General features: G+C 37.8%; 2 protein-coding genes across 9 annotated transcripts in view; one reads left to right on the top strand and one right to left on the bottom strand.

Annotated features, from left to right (window-relative positions):
* The window catches only part of raw, a 36,277-nt gene extending 27,247 nt beyond the window's left edge, over positions 1 to 9,030 (bottom strand). For 2 of the 7 annotated variants that reach the window (XM_053745294.1, XM_053745298.1), the window contains exon 1: positions 1,341 to 1,531. Coding sequence is in view for 2 of the 7 variants with exons in the window: in XM_053745302.1 (XP_053601277.1) it covers positions 7,042 to 7,112 (71 nt within the window). In the remaining 5 variants the exon portion in view is untranslated. Of the gene's footprint in view, positions 1 to 1,340; positions 1,532 to 7,041; positions 7,322 to 8,659 lie in introns of those variants that run through there. The other 5 variants (XM_053745302.1, XM_053745300.1, XM_053745303.1 and 2 more) reach the window with 5 other exon arrangements.
* Positions 9,031 to 9,067: 37 nt separating this feature from the next.
* Fbl6 (F-box and leucine-rich repeat protein 6) lies at positions 9,068 to 20,148 on the top strand. 2 transcript variants are annotated; one of them, XM_053745293.2, is made up of 10 exons: positions 9,068 to 10,618; positions 11,705 to 11,930; positions 12,248 to 12,401; positions 12,722 to 12,882; positions 13,495 to 13,661; positions 13,997 to 14,137; positions 14,523 to 14,687; positions 14,978 to 15,203; positions 15,627 to 15,783; positions 16,207 to 20,148. In XM_053745293.2, exons 1-10 carry the CDS (start codon positions 9,815 to 9,817, stop codon positions 17,858 to 17,860), a joined length of 3,855 nt encoding a protein of 1,284 aa, XP_053601268.1. In that variant the 5' UTR covers positions 9,068 to 9,814; the 3' UTR covers positions 17,861 to 20,148. The 2 variants fall into 2 exon arrangements, with proteins under 2 accessions (XP_053601268.1, XP_053601267.1); XM_053745292.2 differs by having other exon boundaries at positions 9,072 to 10,618; positions 11,705 to 11,936.
* The last annotated feature ends 111 nt before the right edge of the window (positions 20,149 to 20,259 follow it).

Below are 20,259 nucleotides of genomic sequence, written 5' to 3'. Positions count from 1 at the left end.
AGAAGTAGCTGTCTAAACTTATATATAATTGAAAATAACAGTCATATCATATAGTCACCATAGATTTAAATAGTTATACTTAATCGTTGTAATCTATGACACAAATACAATCGATGTAAGCCTCGAAGTGATCGACGTATTTGCGTGATAAAATAAATTGAACGAATCAGTTACTCGTAATCGTAATAAATGTTGTTACCATAATTATTTTCATATTGGTATGAGAAGTACCAGTGAAACTGAAGAAAACGGAATGACTAGCCATCACTTTCATCTACATACTTGACAGTAATGTCAGATGAGTTTGAAACGTCCGATTCTGGAATGACAAATTGTACAAACGTGATTCGAACAATGTCAGATCTTTGTTATAATTGCAAGCATCAAAATGCAATCCAATAGAATAGATAGAATATTCGTGATTGAGTAATAAATATCCTCAATACATAATATTTTACATAATTTTGCAAGCTTACAAATAAAACAAAAAAAAAACATTAACATTAATAGAATCTAGAGGTATGCAATCTGAAAATTGTAGAATCTGGCGTTTAAAATGGCCTGACATTTTCAGAATTTGACATTTACCGACAATACTTTTTAAACTTTATATCTGTAGAACACCCAAGAACACACAACGCTTTCCTTCATGATAGAATTGTCGCGGCGTAAAGCGTAAGATGTATACTAATTTGAAATGTATCCCGGATTGACGGACTAAACTTTTAAAGTCCGTAATGTTGTGACCTATGTAAAGCTTATTAAATCTGCCATTGGTTTACTAACACGACGTTAGTTTATAAACAAAGAAATTAATGTTTTATCACTTCATGATGGTATTGTCGACAATTTAAATCTATACATAAATTACAGATTTTATTATTTGCATTTGGGATTCCGGAATCGGTCGTTTTAAACTAGTTTGTCATTTCCAGAATTTGACATTTGTCTTTGTCGACGATGGTGTACAAGTAAAGCTGGTAAATCCCTTTAATAAGGGCTAATCTTTATCTGTATTTATACATTAGATATACTCTGTGGCATTCATTCAATGCCTAAACAAACAATCATGCAAATATAATTCGATTTAAAAATGAACTGTAATTTGGTGTTTTGCCAACTAAATTCGTTAACGTTGCCGTAACACTACCTATAAAAAATGTGAAAAAAAGACCGTTAACTGTAGAAGATTACAAACAACTGTAAATAATACTGTGTATGTTATAACTAAAATAACCTGTCACTTTGTAAACGATAACGTACATGTTCAGTCCGTGGTCGCAAATCAGCAATTAATAACTTTACAGAATTTATTTTTTGCAAATTACTAAGTAGTGTACCTTACGCTTTAATCACCTGTGTACAAATTAATGGCAATTTTCCACCGATATATGTTCATAAGTTCACACAACGTCACTGTAAATAAACTGGCATGTTTGTTCAATTAGCGAAACTAGAAAACGTTTGAATATTGTACGACCGCATGTACCTCGCGTTGAGCTGTACGCACAGCACTGGTGATCGAATGATAGCGCACGGGCGGCCCTATACCTGCTACCACGAAACTAACAGCGACATGAAAATACGACTCAATCCCACAGCCGATTATAGGTACACGCGATAAATGGCTTTAAGTGACAATGTAAACACAATAATAAATATTACACACAAAATGTGCACTCAAAAGAACCAAAAATCGTTGATACAATATGGAAATTTGATTTGAAACGTAAAATGTTGACGTACGGCGATCGATAGTCTCTCATGGTAAGAGCATCTTTGTCGCTGATAACAGTCATACAACACACATACATTATGTATACGTGTGCACACACGCACACTTCCAACTATGCCATAAATATTGTATTATTGTAATAATTCTACCCGAGTAAACAAATCAACATAGACAGAGACTGATTGGTTAAAATGAATGTTTTAAAAGTATAGGTACCTATCGTAATTTAAAAAATTTAGTCTAGGACTCTAGTCAAGACATGAATGAGAAAGACGTAGATATAATACATATAACCAAACCATGATGTAACGAAGAAAGAGTTTTGGAAGTTTCACGAAGGTAGGTACAGCAATTCCAAATGATGCTGAATGACATCATCCTTTATTGCTAAATTTAATTTTCTTGACCACATAAATGATTTGCCATTTGATCCATAATAGGTATGGTTGCTGAATACGGAAGTAACCAACCGGCAATGATCGTCTTGTCAAAGTACTCGTAATGCTTTTACCATTACAAGAATATGTCAGACAGAATGTGACAGACAATACTAGTCTGATACTAGGGAAATGTACCTATGTAGGTAGGTACTTCTTACTGTAGTTGTTAATACAGCTTCGGATATAAAAAAAGACATTTAAATAAAACAGCCAAATAACGCAGTGAATTAACATTAGTGTGAGATGATTAGCGTTTTGGTAGAATTGCGGCTACGTCAGGTGACCTAAGCAATCGCATAACCAAATTGTGTGTCAATTTAATAAAATATTGCGGTTTATTAATACTTAATTCATAAAGTGTCACAAATGGTATCATCGGAATAATAAAACTACTATAATAGCGCAACTTAAAAATTGTATCTTCTAATTTAACGTAAAATTAGAATTTGATAAAAATTTAATCCAGGTAAGTTTGTTCAGTCATCAATTAGTTGGTGCACTCACGTCAACAATTCATGAAGCAGTAAGCATCTTGCAACATCTATCAAACGGACAATGACCAAAATAAAGTTGATCGTGAAGATGTATTGCGATATTTTGGCAAGTCGGACGGTGCGTGTCGCGGACGCCCGATGGCATCATCGCCGTGGAAGATCGTGACGTCACCGCGCCTTTTCCAAACGTGGCCGCCAGACGAAAATAGTCCCCGCCCCGCCACCAGCCGCGGCCCCTCGGGCCGTCACCGACAGATTTAGCGGACGACACGGCATGCGGCATCAACCAGAGCTGCCTGCCCGCCATCACAGCCAGATGCTGCAACTCCATTTAGTGCACATTCAAATTTACTTGAAGGACAATAGGAGGAATAGAACGAAGGATAAAATGGACCACAAGAGAGACGTGAAAACTTAATATAGGCGAGGTTCTATTGTAGACTTGAACCAACTTCATAAAAAAATAAAATATTGTAAATGCATAATCCTGAGCCCGCAAAGAAAATATATAAAAACGGACTCTTAACTCCTATAAGGATTAGATTGGACAGTGGACCGTCCCAAGTTCCTGGGAATGCAGTTCCCGTTAACATGTGGTTGATGACTTGGAAGCTCCAAATATCATTTCCAGTTCAAGCATTCCTAAACAGAGTCAGTATAAGAATCACAACGAGTTAGCTCTTCTAGCAACGATGACGAGTATGTAAGTTTTATTTCACAAGAGCTGTTGACTTCAATCCAACCATACTCGGTCTCAAGACTTAACAGATAAGTAGGTTTTTCTTTATGTGAGTACCATCAGCAAGCAAACAGGTTTCGATTTAGTATGTGTAAAACTTTCAATTAAAATTTCTAAAAGGGCCGCCATTACAATACTACCTATAGACTGTAGGTAAAATCTATACAACATAATAAAGTGGAAGATTTGAGTACAGATAAAATTTTCCAGATCAGTAATGAGACAACCAAATTACAATAGATTTAGAAGGCCTCTGATACCTCCAGCCACTAGTATGAGAATGTGTGAAGCTAAATATTTGGGAATCTAATCTTTTATTGAATTTGGAAAAACTTTATCAATAAGGTATCACAGTCAAGTCAAAGTCCTAATCATTTACGATCCTACTTTGATGATTCACTGAATTCCTTTTTAGGCTTCTTTCTCAGAGTATTCTCATTTCTTCATATCATTTCTTAATACATGAAACAGTTCCACGAAAATGCAAACTAATCTAACGATAACTCACAGGATACGAAAAATTTGTAGTTCTGGATCCCAACTAAACAGCATCTTCAAATAGGCTCTTGTATCATAAATAAATATATTAGGACAAATCACACAGCTAGCTCAAAAGCTAGCCCCAAAGTAAGTTCGAGACTTGTGTTATGGGATACTAACTCAACGATACTATATTTTATAACAAATACATATATAGATAAACATCCAAGAAGACAAACATCATCATCATAGAAGGAATGTTATTGCTTCATACATAGCTCTAACAGATAAAGCAGTAGAGTAGCAAGGATAAAAAATAATACCTACCAGCACACATAGGGAACGCTGTTGTATTTGATGATAAGATAGTAAATCTATGCCGTAAGCACCATATTGCTTTTTTGAAGATCGTGCGTTCGACGAATGCAGGCAGCCGTTGAAATACAACATGTCATTGAGGTAAATGATGTCATGCATGACCAGGACGAAGATAATGAATCAATTAATTTATATATCAAGGGCAAACATAATACTATATTATTCTACTTTATTAGAACAACTAAGCAGACAAACAAGCATACACATTGCTGAATGTAATGATTTATAAATAACTTGTGTGTGTTCGTTTTTCAAAAATCTTTGTTATGTATCTACCTAATAAGTAGCTGCGACCCGGTGCTTCGCTCCCGCTTGAATTTTGAGATAAAAAGTATCATATGTGTTATTCCAGGTTATCTTCTACCCGTGTACCAAATTTCATAACTAACCGTCTAGTAGATTTCGCATGAAAGAGTATCAAACATACATACATCCTTACAAACTTTCGTATTTATAATATTAGTAGGATTTTACCATGTACACTTACTTACGCCGCTAGTTTACTCTTCATTAATATCGCTAGTTTACTCTTCATTAATATTAGTGTTTAAATGTGGAACTTCCCTCAAATGTGTCTCGAACATTGTCAAAAGGGGTCAGACATTGACAAAAAAAGAAAAAACTTAAAATTTCAAGTTTGTGCATGCTAAAGTATAAATTTAAGTACTGTAAATTAATAAAAACAAATTATAACAATCGCTAAATTGGGTTGCCGGTTCATGAACTTCGTTTTTCGTTTACCTCCAGTCAACTATGAAAAACTGTTTTCAGTAAATATCGTAACCCGGTAATATATGAAAGAAGACGCGTAGGTGTAAATATACAAGTGTAAAGTATAAGTAGTGGCAAGCTTTATGTTCTTATTTATGTAATCTATGGTCCCTCCCTCTACATTATGTTTGGAACTAATATGACAGACTGCAAATACAGAGATTTCAAATAATTAATGTTTTATTGTGAAGATCCTAACGTTACAACAAGTAGGTACACCTATGATTAGCGACAGACATGCGCAAACTTTTCGCATTATTCAGGGGAAAGCCTTGAGCGACCATTAATTGCTGAAAACGCGCGCGACAGTCGATCGTTTCTGAGAAACCTACTCGCGTTTCCAGGAACTGCTACTATAGAACACACACATTATCGAAAAGTATAGTACATTGCACACATAGCCGCCCACGTCTTATGATAACGCGCAGCCGTGACGAGTCGTATCGGTGCTCTCATTAACTCACTCGGTATTGCGTACCCAGCTCAGCTTACACTTAATCAAACAATTTGTAGCATCAACACTATGCAATGTAGGCAATAGAATAAAATAGGGGTAACTACAACGATGCATACCGTTGATTACAATTAATATTTATTCAATTCGTGCACAGATAGATATATGGACGCTATGGCAATCATCATCCATCTACCCTTTTCGCACTATGTGGAGTCGGTATAGCATCCCAGTTTCCTCCATATATATATATTTTTTTTTCTTAGCTATATCCTTGAACGCTCTATTATGTTTTTCGGCATTCCTCTAGGTACTTCTTATTCGATTCAATCCTATCCTGACTAATATTATAAATGCGAAAGTAAGTTTGTTCGTAACCTCTTCACGCTCTATCTACTCAACCAATCATCTTGAAATTTTTAACATACATGTAGTTTGAAGTATGGAAAAGGACATAGGGTACCTTTCATCCTGGAAAATAAAGACGAACGAAGCCGCGGGCATAAGCTAGTTTCAAATAAACAGAAGTTAAAAGTGTAATAAAGATCGATCCCAAAAAGCTAGTCCCAAATGTCACAGACCGAATAAGGGTGATATGATAAAAGTTACCCGTCAACCACTTAACATTCTTTATCATTTTCCAACATGTCAGCGTCGCATATTGTTATTTTTCGTACCTGAGTGTAATTTACTTATAATAAGTCGTCGACTAACCGTTTAACCCATTTATTATATTTACTTGAAGTACTAAGGTACGGGGTAAAACCTAAAGCAGAAATTTTATACATAGTTTTCAACAATCACGAACTTCAGCTCCTTGTTTAATATTTGGCATAGAGCAGCTGCGCGACATGAACCTATTGACGGCCATGTCAATAGGCTCAATAGAATGATAGCAGGTCATCGAGGTCAACGGAGAAAAGCCAATGGTCGATAGACCCCGACATTATGGTCTTGAGAGCAATGAATATTAATTAAAGTGGTCTCCGGGACCTCAATTTGCCAGTTATCGGTTTCAAATGTGCTAGAAGGTCAAACAAATTGGTAATTGACTAGATTCAAGCGTGGCTGTGGCCACAGTAGTTGAAGTATGGTCATTTTCAATTCCAAAGATTCTTCTAGCACAAGAATGAATTTTCATATGCGAATTTATATGAAATTAATTTAATTTATTTACTCAAGCTGATGGCATGATGAAAGCATGATAATTGATAAAGTCAGTCAGCCTGCGCAGTAAAAATTTATTTGATAAAATATTATGTGACGATAGGTCTCATCTTTCGATGCGTGTGTTGTACCTATTTACTAGATTGAACTCAATGTAGCAATAGGCCTGAAAGTAGTGAGAAAAGCGGGAAAAATTGAAAAAATGTTGACTTTTGACGAGCTTTGGAAGCAATGGTTGATATTGATCTTTTATCTTCGTTCCTCAAGGACGTTACCTTAGTGTACTAGCTTGAGCGATGTCGCTGATGATGAAACCAAGTGCTTTAAGTAATATTAACTAAAATATTTAATACGTACAATACATACAGAAGTTGAGTACTTACTTGATCAGGCTGGAAGATGCATTGCAGACAGCGGCGGCGTCTGGCCGGCGCTCCGCAGCCGCGTCCACCATGCCTCTGCATCACCGCGCCGGGCATCACTCGAGTCACCTCACCCTGACCTCACCACCACCACTACACTGACATCACATGGATATACGACCCTGCCTTCGATACCTGATCACTTGCGGTGTACTATGCTACACGATATTGACACCGCTGTATGCGGTTACAAATCCCCCACTCTCAGAACTCCGTAGGAGTTTTTGCACAATAACACGATCTGAAACAAATAAGTACAATTTTATGCATATAGACCAAAAACCTAAGGAACGCTGGTAGAAAGGTTTGGTAGATTATGGATATGGTATACACTATATACAACATGAAACACAAATTGGAACGGAAATAAAATGGAACGAAAATAAAGGTCTGTGGGAAGGGTGCCGTTTGATCGTTGAATTAGCCGTATTGTATTATGCCAAGGCAGATAGAAGTGATAATTTTGGGCTTTGGGCTTTGGGCTTAAACCTAGGCATTTTGGACGTAATTCTGTTGCTTTGCTATTTGTTACTTTTCACGCAACGATAGTAGTACAAGTAGACTGAACCATGGAATAACACAATAAAGTAACACCTACCTATGTAAGTATGTAGTAGTTATCTGGTATCTCGAAATATGTTGTGTTACTTTTATTACCACTTACTCAATAGTAAACGACTTGCGCTTCGGCCTACGAATAAAATGCTTTCGCCGAAGGTTGTGTTTTGTCATCATCGACTGATCAAGAGTTCTGACCACTCTAAGCTAATTAGGTATCATGTTGCGCCCTTAAATCAGAGGTTCTGGGGTTCCCAAATATTTTATGTTTTATATCATTTAATTAGATACCTAGTTGCACTTTGTTTTAGTATTTTGTCTGTCTAGTTGAAATGTTTAGGGTTCTGGGTAGGTAGGTACAATGATGTTGTATCAATAGTGCACGTTAATGTACGATTACCGCAGCCTAATTAACCTAAGGGTTAGTTGTCAGACCAATAAAAAAAAATTATTGGTCTGAGATAACAGGTAAGTAGATAGGTATTTAGTACCAGTACCAGTACCAGTATTAGGTACTAGTTTCGACTTGCTATTTCTTTATACGTAACGATGATACTTACCCATTAGGTTATACATGAACCTATTTTGATGTACCTATTGAATAAATGAACAGTACCTACCTATGAACTAAGTAGGTAAGTATAGGTAGTTTGTTTATACAATAGGCAGTGTTATGTATGTAGTAGGTACCTAGTAAATGAATGCTGAACCTAGGTAGGTACCTATCTACTTATATAAAAGAAAATGAAAAAAAACTATAGTTAGGTAAGTACCTACCTAACTTTCTATTTCGTAGGTAGGTTCTAGTCCAGTGACCTATACGTAAACCTGTTCTGTACTACACCATAATATATCTACCGCACCGCCACACTATCATTTTGTTTTTAACAAAATAATATACCTACTTATATACCTAGAGCCAATCGGCTAATACGTATTTGTATTAAGAGTAGGTAAGAAGCACCTACAGCATGAGATCATCGATATACAGCAAATGTAATAAATATAAAATATGACTCACCGCCTTATGTACTCTGCTACAGAAAGACCGTGTAGGTTATCACATCATTATCACTGCGATGAACGTCACACATAATACATTCATTAAACACGTCACTTACGTATATATAATTTACACATTTATTTAATATTTTTCTATTGTAAGAAAAACATAACTAATTTCTTTCGAAATAAACCAACTTGAATCCATCATCCCTTTCCCTTCGAATCGCATTCACAATTCACAAGTTAGTTTTGACATTTTATTTGATTTTGACAGTGCAAGCAAGCAGTGGTTGAAATTGATGCTTTGACCGAGAATCGTGATAATCGAGAAGAGAAAATTATGTTTGGTGTTTCTACGCCTGTTCACGTTGCCTTTTTCTAATCTATTGAATTTATATAAATCATACTACTAGCGCCATCTCTTGAAGATGTTTATTACTTTTTAGTAATATCAGTGTTTATCGGGGTTATGTTTGTACGAACGTCTCCTTATCATATATTTTAGTATTTTAATAAAATAAATAAAGAAATATGCAAGGTTAGTAATGAAATGAAATAAAAATATTACCTTCTACATAAACCCATATCATATTTCTTTTATTTCATTCAAATAATTAATTCTAAAATACGCAATAACAACAATATGAGCGCCTATTCAAGGTTATAAGGGAGAAATTGAACAACTTTTTTGTGACAATGTCTGCATCTGTTGATTAAAATTTGAAACATAATAAGCTTCTAAACAAGGTCAACAGTTTTCATCAACTCGTAGTCGACGAAAATAATTGAGATTCAGTGTGTAATATGTCTATACTCTCAAAGATTGTACATTTTAACAGTAATCATCTAAGTTACGAATACAAGTGTCCGCGAAAATGATCCACACTTTGTTTTTCGCAATCACAACGTTACATGAACATGGATGACCTAAAATGCGAATACGTGAAGAAAAAGGAATCTTGGAACTGTCAAAAGAAGTGCAAAGTAAAGAAATTATAATGTTTATTGCTTTGATTATCTGCAATCATAAAGATGGTCGCATCATCGGGTAACCATTCGTAAATCGTTTGGTCACAAAGTGAAAATGTGATGTGTCAAACTGATTGTTTACCTCGCGGACAGGTGAGCGGTTTGTAGAAGTGGTACGTGAGGGCGGCGGGAGGCGGACGGCATGTCGGGTCGCACGAGCCCCGTGAACGGCGGTTTCGAGGCCGCGAACGCGGAGCCAGCGATGAGGCTGACCGTCCGCAAGGACTTGTTCCCTGATCCTCGCTTACCCAAGATCATTCCTGATGCCGTCAGTTCGGAGGAAGTCGATGACGTTTCCTGCGTCAAGCTCGAAACGGACTTCGAGCAGAGCATTGATGAGATTGCCAAACAGAAACAGATCGTCAATGGAGCAATGTCTTTACCAACGAAAACTCGCCATCGGAAGCACAAACAGCATTCGAGACGACACTCTGAGCGCGTCAACGGATGTGTATCTCCAGAGACCAAGCGGAGAAAAAGTTCATCACATGAATCTAGCCCTAGAAGCCCTCCTGCCCATGTCAATTTGCACAGACAAGTGAAAGGCGGAAAAAATCTGAATTTAGTTAGTAGTAGTGAGTGTCAAGATGAAGATGAAGATTGGGAAGAACCTGCAGAGGAAGAAGAAAGTTCTGAAGATGAAGTGCTTAAGTGTAGTGTGAAGTTACCATTAATTAATGTACCACGACAAAGTGGCAAACCATACAGTCATAAACTTAGTCAATTATCAACAAAAAAAAGTAAAAAGAACTCTTCAAAAGAGAGAAGAACTCATACAGTGACTCCTTGTAGTGGCAAACCCAGGTCAATGCTGGGTATTTGTAGTTCTCGTAGCAAAAAGAAATCTAAGAGGACCAGTGAGTGCACACCCACTTATCGAAGTCAGATAGTGGACACGGACACTAAATTAAAAATAAAAATAAAAAGAACTGGCATCAAAGAAACTGTAAGTAATGTGAGTTTTCAAGACATGTAAAATATATATTTTTATTATTTTGAAAATATGCAAATGCATCAGTTACCTATTTATTTAAAGCTCAAAGACATGTTACCATAGATCAAAAAGGTTCTGTGCATGTAACTTTTATTTTAAATGTAAACATAAAATTGGATTAGCCAATTACTGCTAGTTACATTAATAATATAACCCTTTTTAGGGTTTCATATCTCAAAAGATAAAAACAGAACCCTTACTTCTGTCCCTTACTTACTTCCCTCGAGGACTATTTTCTGTAGGTAGGCCTCTTGTCTGGGCCCTTTCTGCATGTGGAGTATGAGCCGCTGCTCGGAACTGGAAACCTTTCAGGAAGAGAAACATTGTATGTAAAAAAACTTTATGGAAACATCATAGACAAGTCTTCAGTAGAGTGAGAACTTATATTGATCAGTTTTTCTACTGTGTTATCCATTCTTTTTATTTTTCTTCTGTATTATCCATTCTTTCTATTTAGGGTCTTTGCAGATATGAATCTATTGATCTGAAGTTTTTCTCTTTCACCTTCCGCTTGACAGAGCCTATTGGTCTTTATATTCCTTTGTTTCATAATGTGTTTATATCAAAGTTGATTACTAAAAATTAAGTGTCATCAAATTTTCTGTTTGTTTTTGAAGCTGGCAGATCCATATACACATTATATTTACAGAGGCCTCATGGTGAAAAAATAATATGCTATGCATCCTGAAAATGAAATTATAATTAATTTATAATTTTCCCAGGCATATATGATCCACATGACTTTTTAAAAGTTAGCTTAGTTAGCTATAAAATTGATCAAACCACATAGATGATGTGATGCAGATGTCAGTGTTGTCTGTGTTACTATAACAGCATAAGCATAAGCAGTCACTTTCAATAATAATAATTTTATAATTATAAATACTACGATGAGGGAAGACAAGACCAGAATATGAGTTGCAAATGGACTCATAGAAATTACTAATCTTTGTGGGTCCTGTTTTTTTCTTTCGGCCCAAAAACCCTAAAAATGGCCATTTCGAAAATACCTGCTGAAGATACGCATGTATGTTACAGACACATGTTAAACCAACTTCAGTACCAATTCCATCGGTGACGTCCATTTCGGACCTCGGGCAGAGAAAGTCTAAAAAGAAGAGAGTCGCTTCGCCAGTTCTAGTAAGCTCTGGCGAGGAATATGACCCTCGCGGTGATGGCGCTGCATCGATAAGTGTCGGAGCCCCGAAACCGCGAAATCCTCGTCCTAAGACGCCCAAAACAAAGAAATCTAACAACAGTAAAAGTAAGGGTGAGTGATTTTCTGTAAAATCAAATGTAAAACAGTTAGGACAAAGTATTGGTAATTGAACTATTGGCCAACAGAATTTTAAACCATTAACTTTTCATTCAAATGACTTTGGTATTGCGATTATAAGTACCATATTGTTTTATGAAATTGGAGAAATAATAAAATATTGATGAATAAATATATTAGAGAAATAATAAATATTGATGAATATATGATATATCTACGAAATACCTTAAGCTGTGTACATTTGGGCCTCTATCAATGCAGTAGTTATATAGTTACGTGATTTAATTTTATAATATTGTTTGCAGATAAAAGTGAAAAGACTGAAAGAAGTAGAATTAGTGGAGCTCAAGTTGAGGATACTGGACCACAAAGCCCTTGGGCTCAAATGCCTGAAGAAATTCTTACAAAAATTTTTGCTTATGTTGTGTCCTCTCAGGGCACTCTTCCTACTGTAATTAGGTATGCAAACCAACTACTTTTGATTCTGCGGCAGTAGTAGTAGTACTGCGGCACTATTTTCGATACGATACGACATTGGTATGGAACCTTAGAAAAACTAACATACAACTTCACAAAAGGTCGGCAACACTTCTGTGATGCCGGCCTGCTGCTTTAATTTAAAAATTCTACTAGATCATTTTTACATTGTAAATCATGTTAACTACTTCATATTATTGTCAATAATACGAAAATTTTAGCACCATACCAAAAACTTTATGAACAGTACTAAGCTTAAATATTAATTTAGCAGAATGAGCTAATATTTATTGATGTTTCAGAATGGGTAAGGTGTGCAAGAAATGGCATAGTGTAAGCTGTAGACCTCAGTTATGGAAAAATGTAGATCTAACGCAACACATAAAAGAAAAATGCAAAACTGACTTCAAATTAGTTTGGCTTTTAGAAAACCGGCTCACTCAATGTCATAGTTTAAATATTGGTAAGTTTATTTTTTTTTAATAAAAATAAATATGTCTTTATTGAACCAGTCAAATACTGGTGATTCTCCCAGAGGACTGGTCATTTCTCATATAGCTTCTTCGATTTTAATTAAATATATCCTGGAGTTTATTTAGGCGGCTATATAAAATGTATTTTTTTACGGACATAATATGCAAGCAAGTTCGGTTATCTATAAATCATCTTAATATCAATCATCATGGATAAATAAAAATTCATATCATCAATATATAAAAAACTCTTCAGTAACTGAGTGACTGACTGAGTGACAGACAACGCACAGCCGAAACTACTGGGCGTAGAAAGCTGAATTTTGGTGTGTCGGTTCCTAGGACAGTGAAGGGGAGTACAAAGAAGGGATTTTGTTAAAATTCCCACGGGAAACGGATTTTTACTCCTATACGAAGTTGTGGGCAAATAATAAATGCGAAACTCTGACACGCTTTTACGGCTAAACTGTTTTGTCAATTTTATTATAGTTAGTGTTTAAGCATTAGCTTTTAATAAAGCTTTCGTTTCGTTTTCGTTAGGTATTTTTTATGATAATTATAATTAATTATATCCACATTTCTAAGATGTCATTTGTTGACAGCTCAATGGGAAGTGAGCAACATATCGTGGGTTCTTGCGTGCATAGCGGACTACTGTCCTGGGCTGGTCGAGCTCAGCGTGGCAGGCTGGAGCCGTATCACGCCCGAACAGCTGTTCTCGCTGCTGCAGGGGTTGCCTGAGCTGCAGCGGCTGGATCTCTCACTCACGGTATTCGTTTACTTAGTTATAATTATAAGACACACATCTGTTAGTTGACGTCTTTGAAGTTATTTGACGTCTTCAACTAGCGGCACATATAACTTCACCGTCAAAAATTTATTTAAAGCACAGGTGAAGACCTAATTTTTGACGTCAGTAAGTGGTATTAGTTGATTTATGATTTGGATTTTTTATATGTTACATATAAATATTTTAAAATTTTGTAAAGTGAATGCATTTTAAAATTTTAATTTGAAGGTGGCATTTGCGCGTAACATGGAATTTCGAATTTGAAAACGTCTGCAAATCAAACGTGCCGTGCTAAATATGAATTCTCTTTCCAGTCGGAGACGGGCGGGTCGAGCACATGCCTTTCCGCGGCGTCAATGGCCCGAATTTGTGAAAATTTCGGCTCTAGACTCACTCATCTTACGCTCGCTAATAACAAGTTTACTGCATTACCGCAGATTTTGTCCTCGGTTGCGGTGAGTTAATCTTTAAAATCCTAGTCTAGTATTAGTACAATCGACGGCACACCATAGTCATCATCTTAAATAACAGTGATAACTGCATCAAAATCCCTTGAGTGGTTTAAAAGAATAAGAAACAAAGACGTGGAGGGCGACTATTTCCTAATTAATTCACGTCTTGAATGAAATGGTCTGTGATATTGGCGGTTATTTTATTCTCAAAATGGATGGAAATGTCATCTTGAGCTCCTCCGTGCTTTCGAAGGCACGTTAATCCGTTGGTCCCGTTTATATTTGCAGTCATTAAAACCCGCCAACCGTCCATGCGAAGAAGGAAAGCCAGTTCCTCATGAGGGGGGACGTTAAAAAGACTGATAGCATATTCTTTATTACATTGCAGGCTTACTGTGTGAATCTAGAAGTATTAGACATATCAGGCGCGCAAGCGATCTCGCATCCCGCATCGGTGCCTCTCGAGGCGCTCCAGAAGGGCTGCCCCAAAATGCGAGTGTTTCGAGCCGCCAACTCGCAACTCGTACTCGCCAACGCTACTACTGCACAACAAGTGAGTGCACATGTGATAGTTTTCCACCTGATAGAAAGGTCCAGCTAAACTAAATCCCAGTAGCTACTCAGAACATTTTTATTTAAGGGTGTTGGGAGTTTATGTGCTACGTCACGGACATGAAGGCTACAGCGAAATCATCATCACATCCTCCAACCTAACAGTGCATTTTCTCCAAAGAGTCAATTTATATTTACATAAATGTTATAAATTAGATTTTAAATTAAATTTGCTGACAATATTTGAGATGTCATTACACTTTAATTTAGAGTAAACTTTTTGTCTTGCAGATGGAAACAAATGGCTGGACGCAACTAGAAGAACTGTCGATTGCGGGGGATGCGGCCACCGAGCGCAGCTGCGTCGGGGAGTACAAACTGGGGGACGAGGCTCTGGAGAGGATGGTGCGTGGCGCCACCAGGCTGCGGTTGCTGGACCTGCGGGGGCTGCAGCGACTCACCGACTCCGGGCTGGTGCGGGTCCCGGCCTGGGATCTACAGCATTTGTTTTTAGGTGGTAAGTGCCGGTTGTTGACGTTTGTCAGCACAAACTGGGGGACGAGGGGGGACAGCACAAATTGCAAAAGGATGGGGCGAAGCGCCCAACAGATTTAATTTGAATTGCCTAAGCATATTTCTTGTTGTAAATAAATAAATAAATATTAGGACAAATCACACAGATTTAGCTAGCCCCAAAGTAAGTTCGAGACTTGTGTTATGGGATACTAACTCAACGATACTATATTTTAATCAGACCAATTAGAAAAAGGTCATTTTTCATCATGACCCGACCGGGGATCGAACCTGGGACCTCTCGGTTCGGTAGAAAGAACTTTACCACTGCGCCACCGAGGTCGTCGTTGAATCTGCACATTTATTTGGATACTGTAGTCGAAGTTTTTGGTACAGGTCAGTAATAAGATTTTGTTTGTTGCCCTAGGTTGCAACGTGACGCGGCAGAGCAGCGCCTGCCTGGAGCTCATCTGCGAGAAGTGGTCGCACTCGCTGCTGGAGCTGGACCTGTCGTGGGCCTCCGCCGCGCGCGTGCTGGACGACGCTGTGGCCGCGCTCGCCGACTGCCACTGCAGCAAGCTCAGGTTTGTGTGGCTATGGCCCTACAGCAGTGCTTTCTGGAGCTCATCTGATAAGGGATAAATATGTGATAACAGCCCTAAAATATTGGATGTTGTGTAGGTCATTCGTCAAGAGACATTACTTGTCACGACAAATCGATATTTTAATCAATTATAGTGTTTGATCAAGTCCATGTTTTTGTCGGTTTGTCAAGTCTTTGAAAATTCATAACCTTCAAAAAAAGAAAAAAAAAAAGTCTTCAAAAATTGAACCCTCGACAAATATTTTCATTTTAGACTCTAAAATAGCCAGTTTCCTAAGACTCTTGTTAATGAAAAATAAGAATATCTTGCACCATTAAAACAACAAATTAATTGCTGATTGCCAGAAATATTGATCATATGATTATACAAGAAATAATAATAATAATATTTCTTTTCTTTCAGAATACTCAATCTATGCGGGTCTTCTGTGTCATTGGAGCCTGTTAAAAAAGTTCTACTGAAATGTCCGCATTTAGAATCAATAAATCTTAGTTCATGTCGAGCGCTACCAAGGGGCATGAAACGGTTATACACAGGCAAGGAATTGCAAGACCTTAAAGACAGTCTTGACCCAGAAAAGGCTAAAACTAAAGAGGAGAATGAGAACGATAAGACAAAGAAAAAGAAAAAAGATGTTAAAAAATTTGAAGCAGATTCAAAGTATGATATTGAAGCAAACATTTCCCCGAAAGAAAATACGGGCGATGGGTCGAGCGTCAAACTAGAACAGAAATCCCAAGAAACGTCTTCCTCTTCTCTTTTCCAAGAGCCTAAGTCCGTATCAGAATCGCCAATTTCCAGGCAAGTGCAGTCTACAGGCTCGACAAAGTCTTCACCAGATAGCAAAAGTACAGAGCTATCCATTAGCAAAGATGCTCCCGATAATTCTCAGGTTAACAAGCAATTTACTGGAAATACCACGCCCAAACTGTTAAGTCCCCTCGGACAATCTAGGCCAGATTCCTCTTCCACTCCTCGATCTGAACCTGGGAAATCTGATGTAGGCAGCCCATATTTTAGTCCTGTCCCAAAACCTGATAGCCAGGTGCTCAATAGCCCTGAAGTACATCCAGAATCAATTAAAAGCAATTCCTGGAATTTAGGACAGTTTAAGACGACTCCTACTCACAAATCTGAGGCGAGTCCTCTGAATAGATTAGAGAGTCATACGAAATTGAAACATGGAAAAGTAATCGAACAATGCAGTCCCACCACTTCCCATGAAAACAAGCCTAGTCCAGAGACACTAAGCGTCAAACAGGACATAAAAACTCCCAATTGGAGCTACGGAAGCCCCATGCCCCGTCAAGACAATCAGTTTTCTTCTCAAAGAAGTCCATATTCCGCTCAGCCGAGCCCCGCTCAGCCTAGCCCTTACTCGACTCAGCCGAGTCCGTATTCCACGCAGCCGAGTCCCTACTCCTCCCAGCCGAGTCCGTACTCCGCCCAGCCGAGTCCGGATACGAGTCAAATGGGAAAGGCCGATATGCAGAAATCTGGCGCCTGGAACCCTGGCAACTACAGTCCCATGCCTAAGCAGCACGCGCCGTTCTCTCCGCACCCGTCGAGCCACGCCAGCCCCGAGCCCGGCGCCGGGCTGAAGTCGGAGCTGCGCGCGCAGCACAGCCCGCGGCCGCGCCACGAGCGCCTGTACTCGCCGCGGCCCGGCGCCGACGGCTACGGCAACAGGAAGAGCCCCGGCTGCGGCGGCTACGGCCAGCCGCCGCAGACGGCCGCGCGCGCGCCCGAGCCCGCGGACGCGGCGCTGGCCGCCGCGTGGACGCTGGACCGCTTCAGCGCGGCCAGCATCGAGCAGCTGGTGTGGGGCGCGCCCGCGCTGGGCTCGGCGCCGCCGCCGCCCGCGCCGCCGCTGTCCACGCCGCCGCTGTCCACGCCGCCGCCGCAGCCGTGGGCGGGCGACCCGTGGGGGCTAGGCCAGTTCCGCGCGGAGCCGCCTGCGCTGGACGCGTTCGTGGAGCAGAGCGTCAGTTTCGACGCGCACGTGCTCCAGAGCTACCTGGACGAGAGTTTCGCGGAGTCCTCCCGCGCGGACTGACGCCGCTCCCGCCGCCTCCGGAACTCCGGGTGAACTTGGAACGTTTCAGAACGATCGTGTACACTTTGTATATAATGTCGATTAGTTAGTTTTAAGAGTAACGAAGCTAGGAGTGCGTTAAGATTATTTTGCAGCCCGTAATTTAAGGAAAGAGCAAATTATATTAGATAAATAATAATAGTTCTTCGATATTGTTGAATTATACTCATGAGTTAGATTTTAGAAGGAGTCTTTATTTGAATGCCAAAATCTGTATACATACCGAGGCCAAAATGAATATTTATTTCGATTTTTTATTTGTTGTAACTATTGATTTAGTGTTTCGTAAAATATTTTTTATGATATTTATGAAGTTTTCGATGCATAATCAATTTATCAGTGAAATGAACATTCCTTTATATACATTTTCAAACTTATTCTGAAGATTGTGGTATTACGAAGTTAGCAAATGCGTGTTATATCGTCATCTTGTTAGACGCTTTAGATACTGTTAACAAAACTAATTGTTGGCAATGCTTGTATTGCACCCAAATAGTACACATTAACATGCAAATTTCGAGCAGCTATATAATAAGAGTAACTAGAGTCTTAATATTTTTTCTTAATTACTCAATCTCGAATTAAGGTCTATTTATTAGCTTGGCAGCACTAGTAGTTATGACCCTAACATTGATGGCAACCGGGGAACTATTATTGTACTGCGCTAGCCCAATATTTTTACTCGACTAATTCCTTTTATTTATATTTTATATAAGAAATCAAATAAATAACTCTTTTTCATAGCCTTATAAAGGGGATTTTAACTTGTGTGACGCCAATTCTACGTATGTTTTAGCTTCTAACCGGGTTTTTACTTTTTTACTATTATTTTCGCACATTTATTTTTCCCATAACCATATAACGAATATTTAAATCAGTTGCGATAAATATTATTGACAAATGGCGAATATTTTAAAATTTTTAACTAACTGTACAATTCCGATTATTTAATTTACATTTGGCACAAAGAATCTCACACAAATGTCTCTAATATGCTGTTTTGGGTGTAATATTTGACACATATTTTTGGTTTTACATCATTATTTTATTAACTTATTCTTTTTTAGTTGTGACGCATTTCGTGTGATTTTCTTTATTTATTGGAGTGATCACTCATGACAACTTTATAAGCTCAATATAAGACCTAAAACACAACGATGAACGCTGTAGCGATTATTTCAAACGCACTTATATCGGTGTCTATCGGAAGGGGATAATACATAATGTGTACACAATATGTTCTACTGCTACATACTGTTCCAGTATACATTTAGGCAGTTAGTTCTCGGGTTCAATCTCCGATAAAAATCCGGAACGAAAAAAGGGTTTATCCATTTACTACGTCAAAAATGTGAATGCTAGATCGGAACATTGCATTGGAATTTGGCAAGAGTAGCTGGCGAGTTTAACATTACCTTAATAATAATAGTGATTTCTCATTATTCGAAACTACATATTACACTACATAACTACATAAGCGCAGATTATTTTTGGCATACTTAACCGAACTTTTTTTTCTTTGCGTGTCGACGCTCTCCAACGATATCAGAAGATAGCGAACTATTCTTATGACAGTCAATATCAACATTTTGAATGCTTCTATAGGTCTTTTATTCTTCCGATATGTACAACGTGTCGCTTGGTTTTAGATCTTAATAGTAATACAAGATGTAATGGTACTTTATGTAAATTTTATGTGATTGGGCCCGAAAATGCCTTATGCTACACCTAAAAAGCAATGGATATAATGCAATTCCGATATAATAATATGCTCAACCAGATTTCTGCAAATTTAAAATAAATAAAAAAACTATTTAAACAGAATTGCATTGTAGCATCACAAATTGATCTTTCAATTGAAAGCCAAGTACAAAGTGCTTTGTATAAATTATATGTTAGATAGATATTTCATGTTGTATCTGAACACAATCCACCAAATATTGTTTCCAATACCTGCATTAGCCTTATTAAATGCCTAATGTTTAAACTGAAGAGAATATTTTATAGTTTTATTAACTTATTACAAAGTAAAGAATATTATCTACTTTACATAGAATGTATAAAATATAATATTAGGTAAATATTATGTTAAATCGTGTACCATAGTATGTATAAAATAAAGTTGACTAATGTCTGTAAGTTCTGTTATGTAGAGATTTTTGTTTGTAATATTGTTACACTACTGTGTGGACTTCTTACAGATGGTCCAATTTTTATAATCTAACCAATAAAATATTGATGTGGTTGTACATTTACATTTTGAATAGAATGTACTCTTTATTAAACTCTTTTGTTAAATGCATGTCTTACCCACCTACTCCGTTCATCCCGGCCTCCTGCGTGACTCGACATTATAGCAC

This window comes from Plodia interpunctella, chromosome 5 (assembly GCF_027563975.2).
Source record: "Plodia interpunctella isolate USDA-ARS_2022_Savannah chromosome 5, ilPloInte3.2, whole genome shotgun sequence".
NCBI classification, from domain to species: Eukaryota; Metazoa; Arthropoda; class Insecta; order Lepidoptera; family Pyralidae; genus Plodia; species Plodia interpunctella.
The sequence above is the reverse complement of the archived record's forward strand: the minus strand, read 5'-3'. Positions and strand labels throughout refer to the sequence as shown.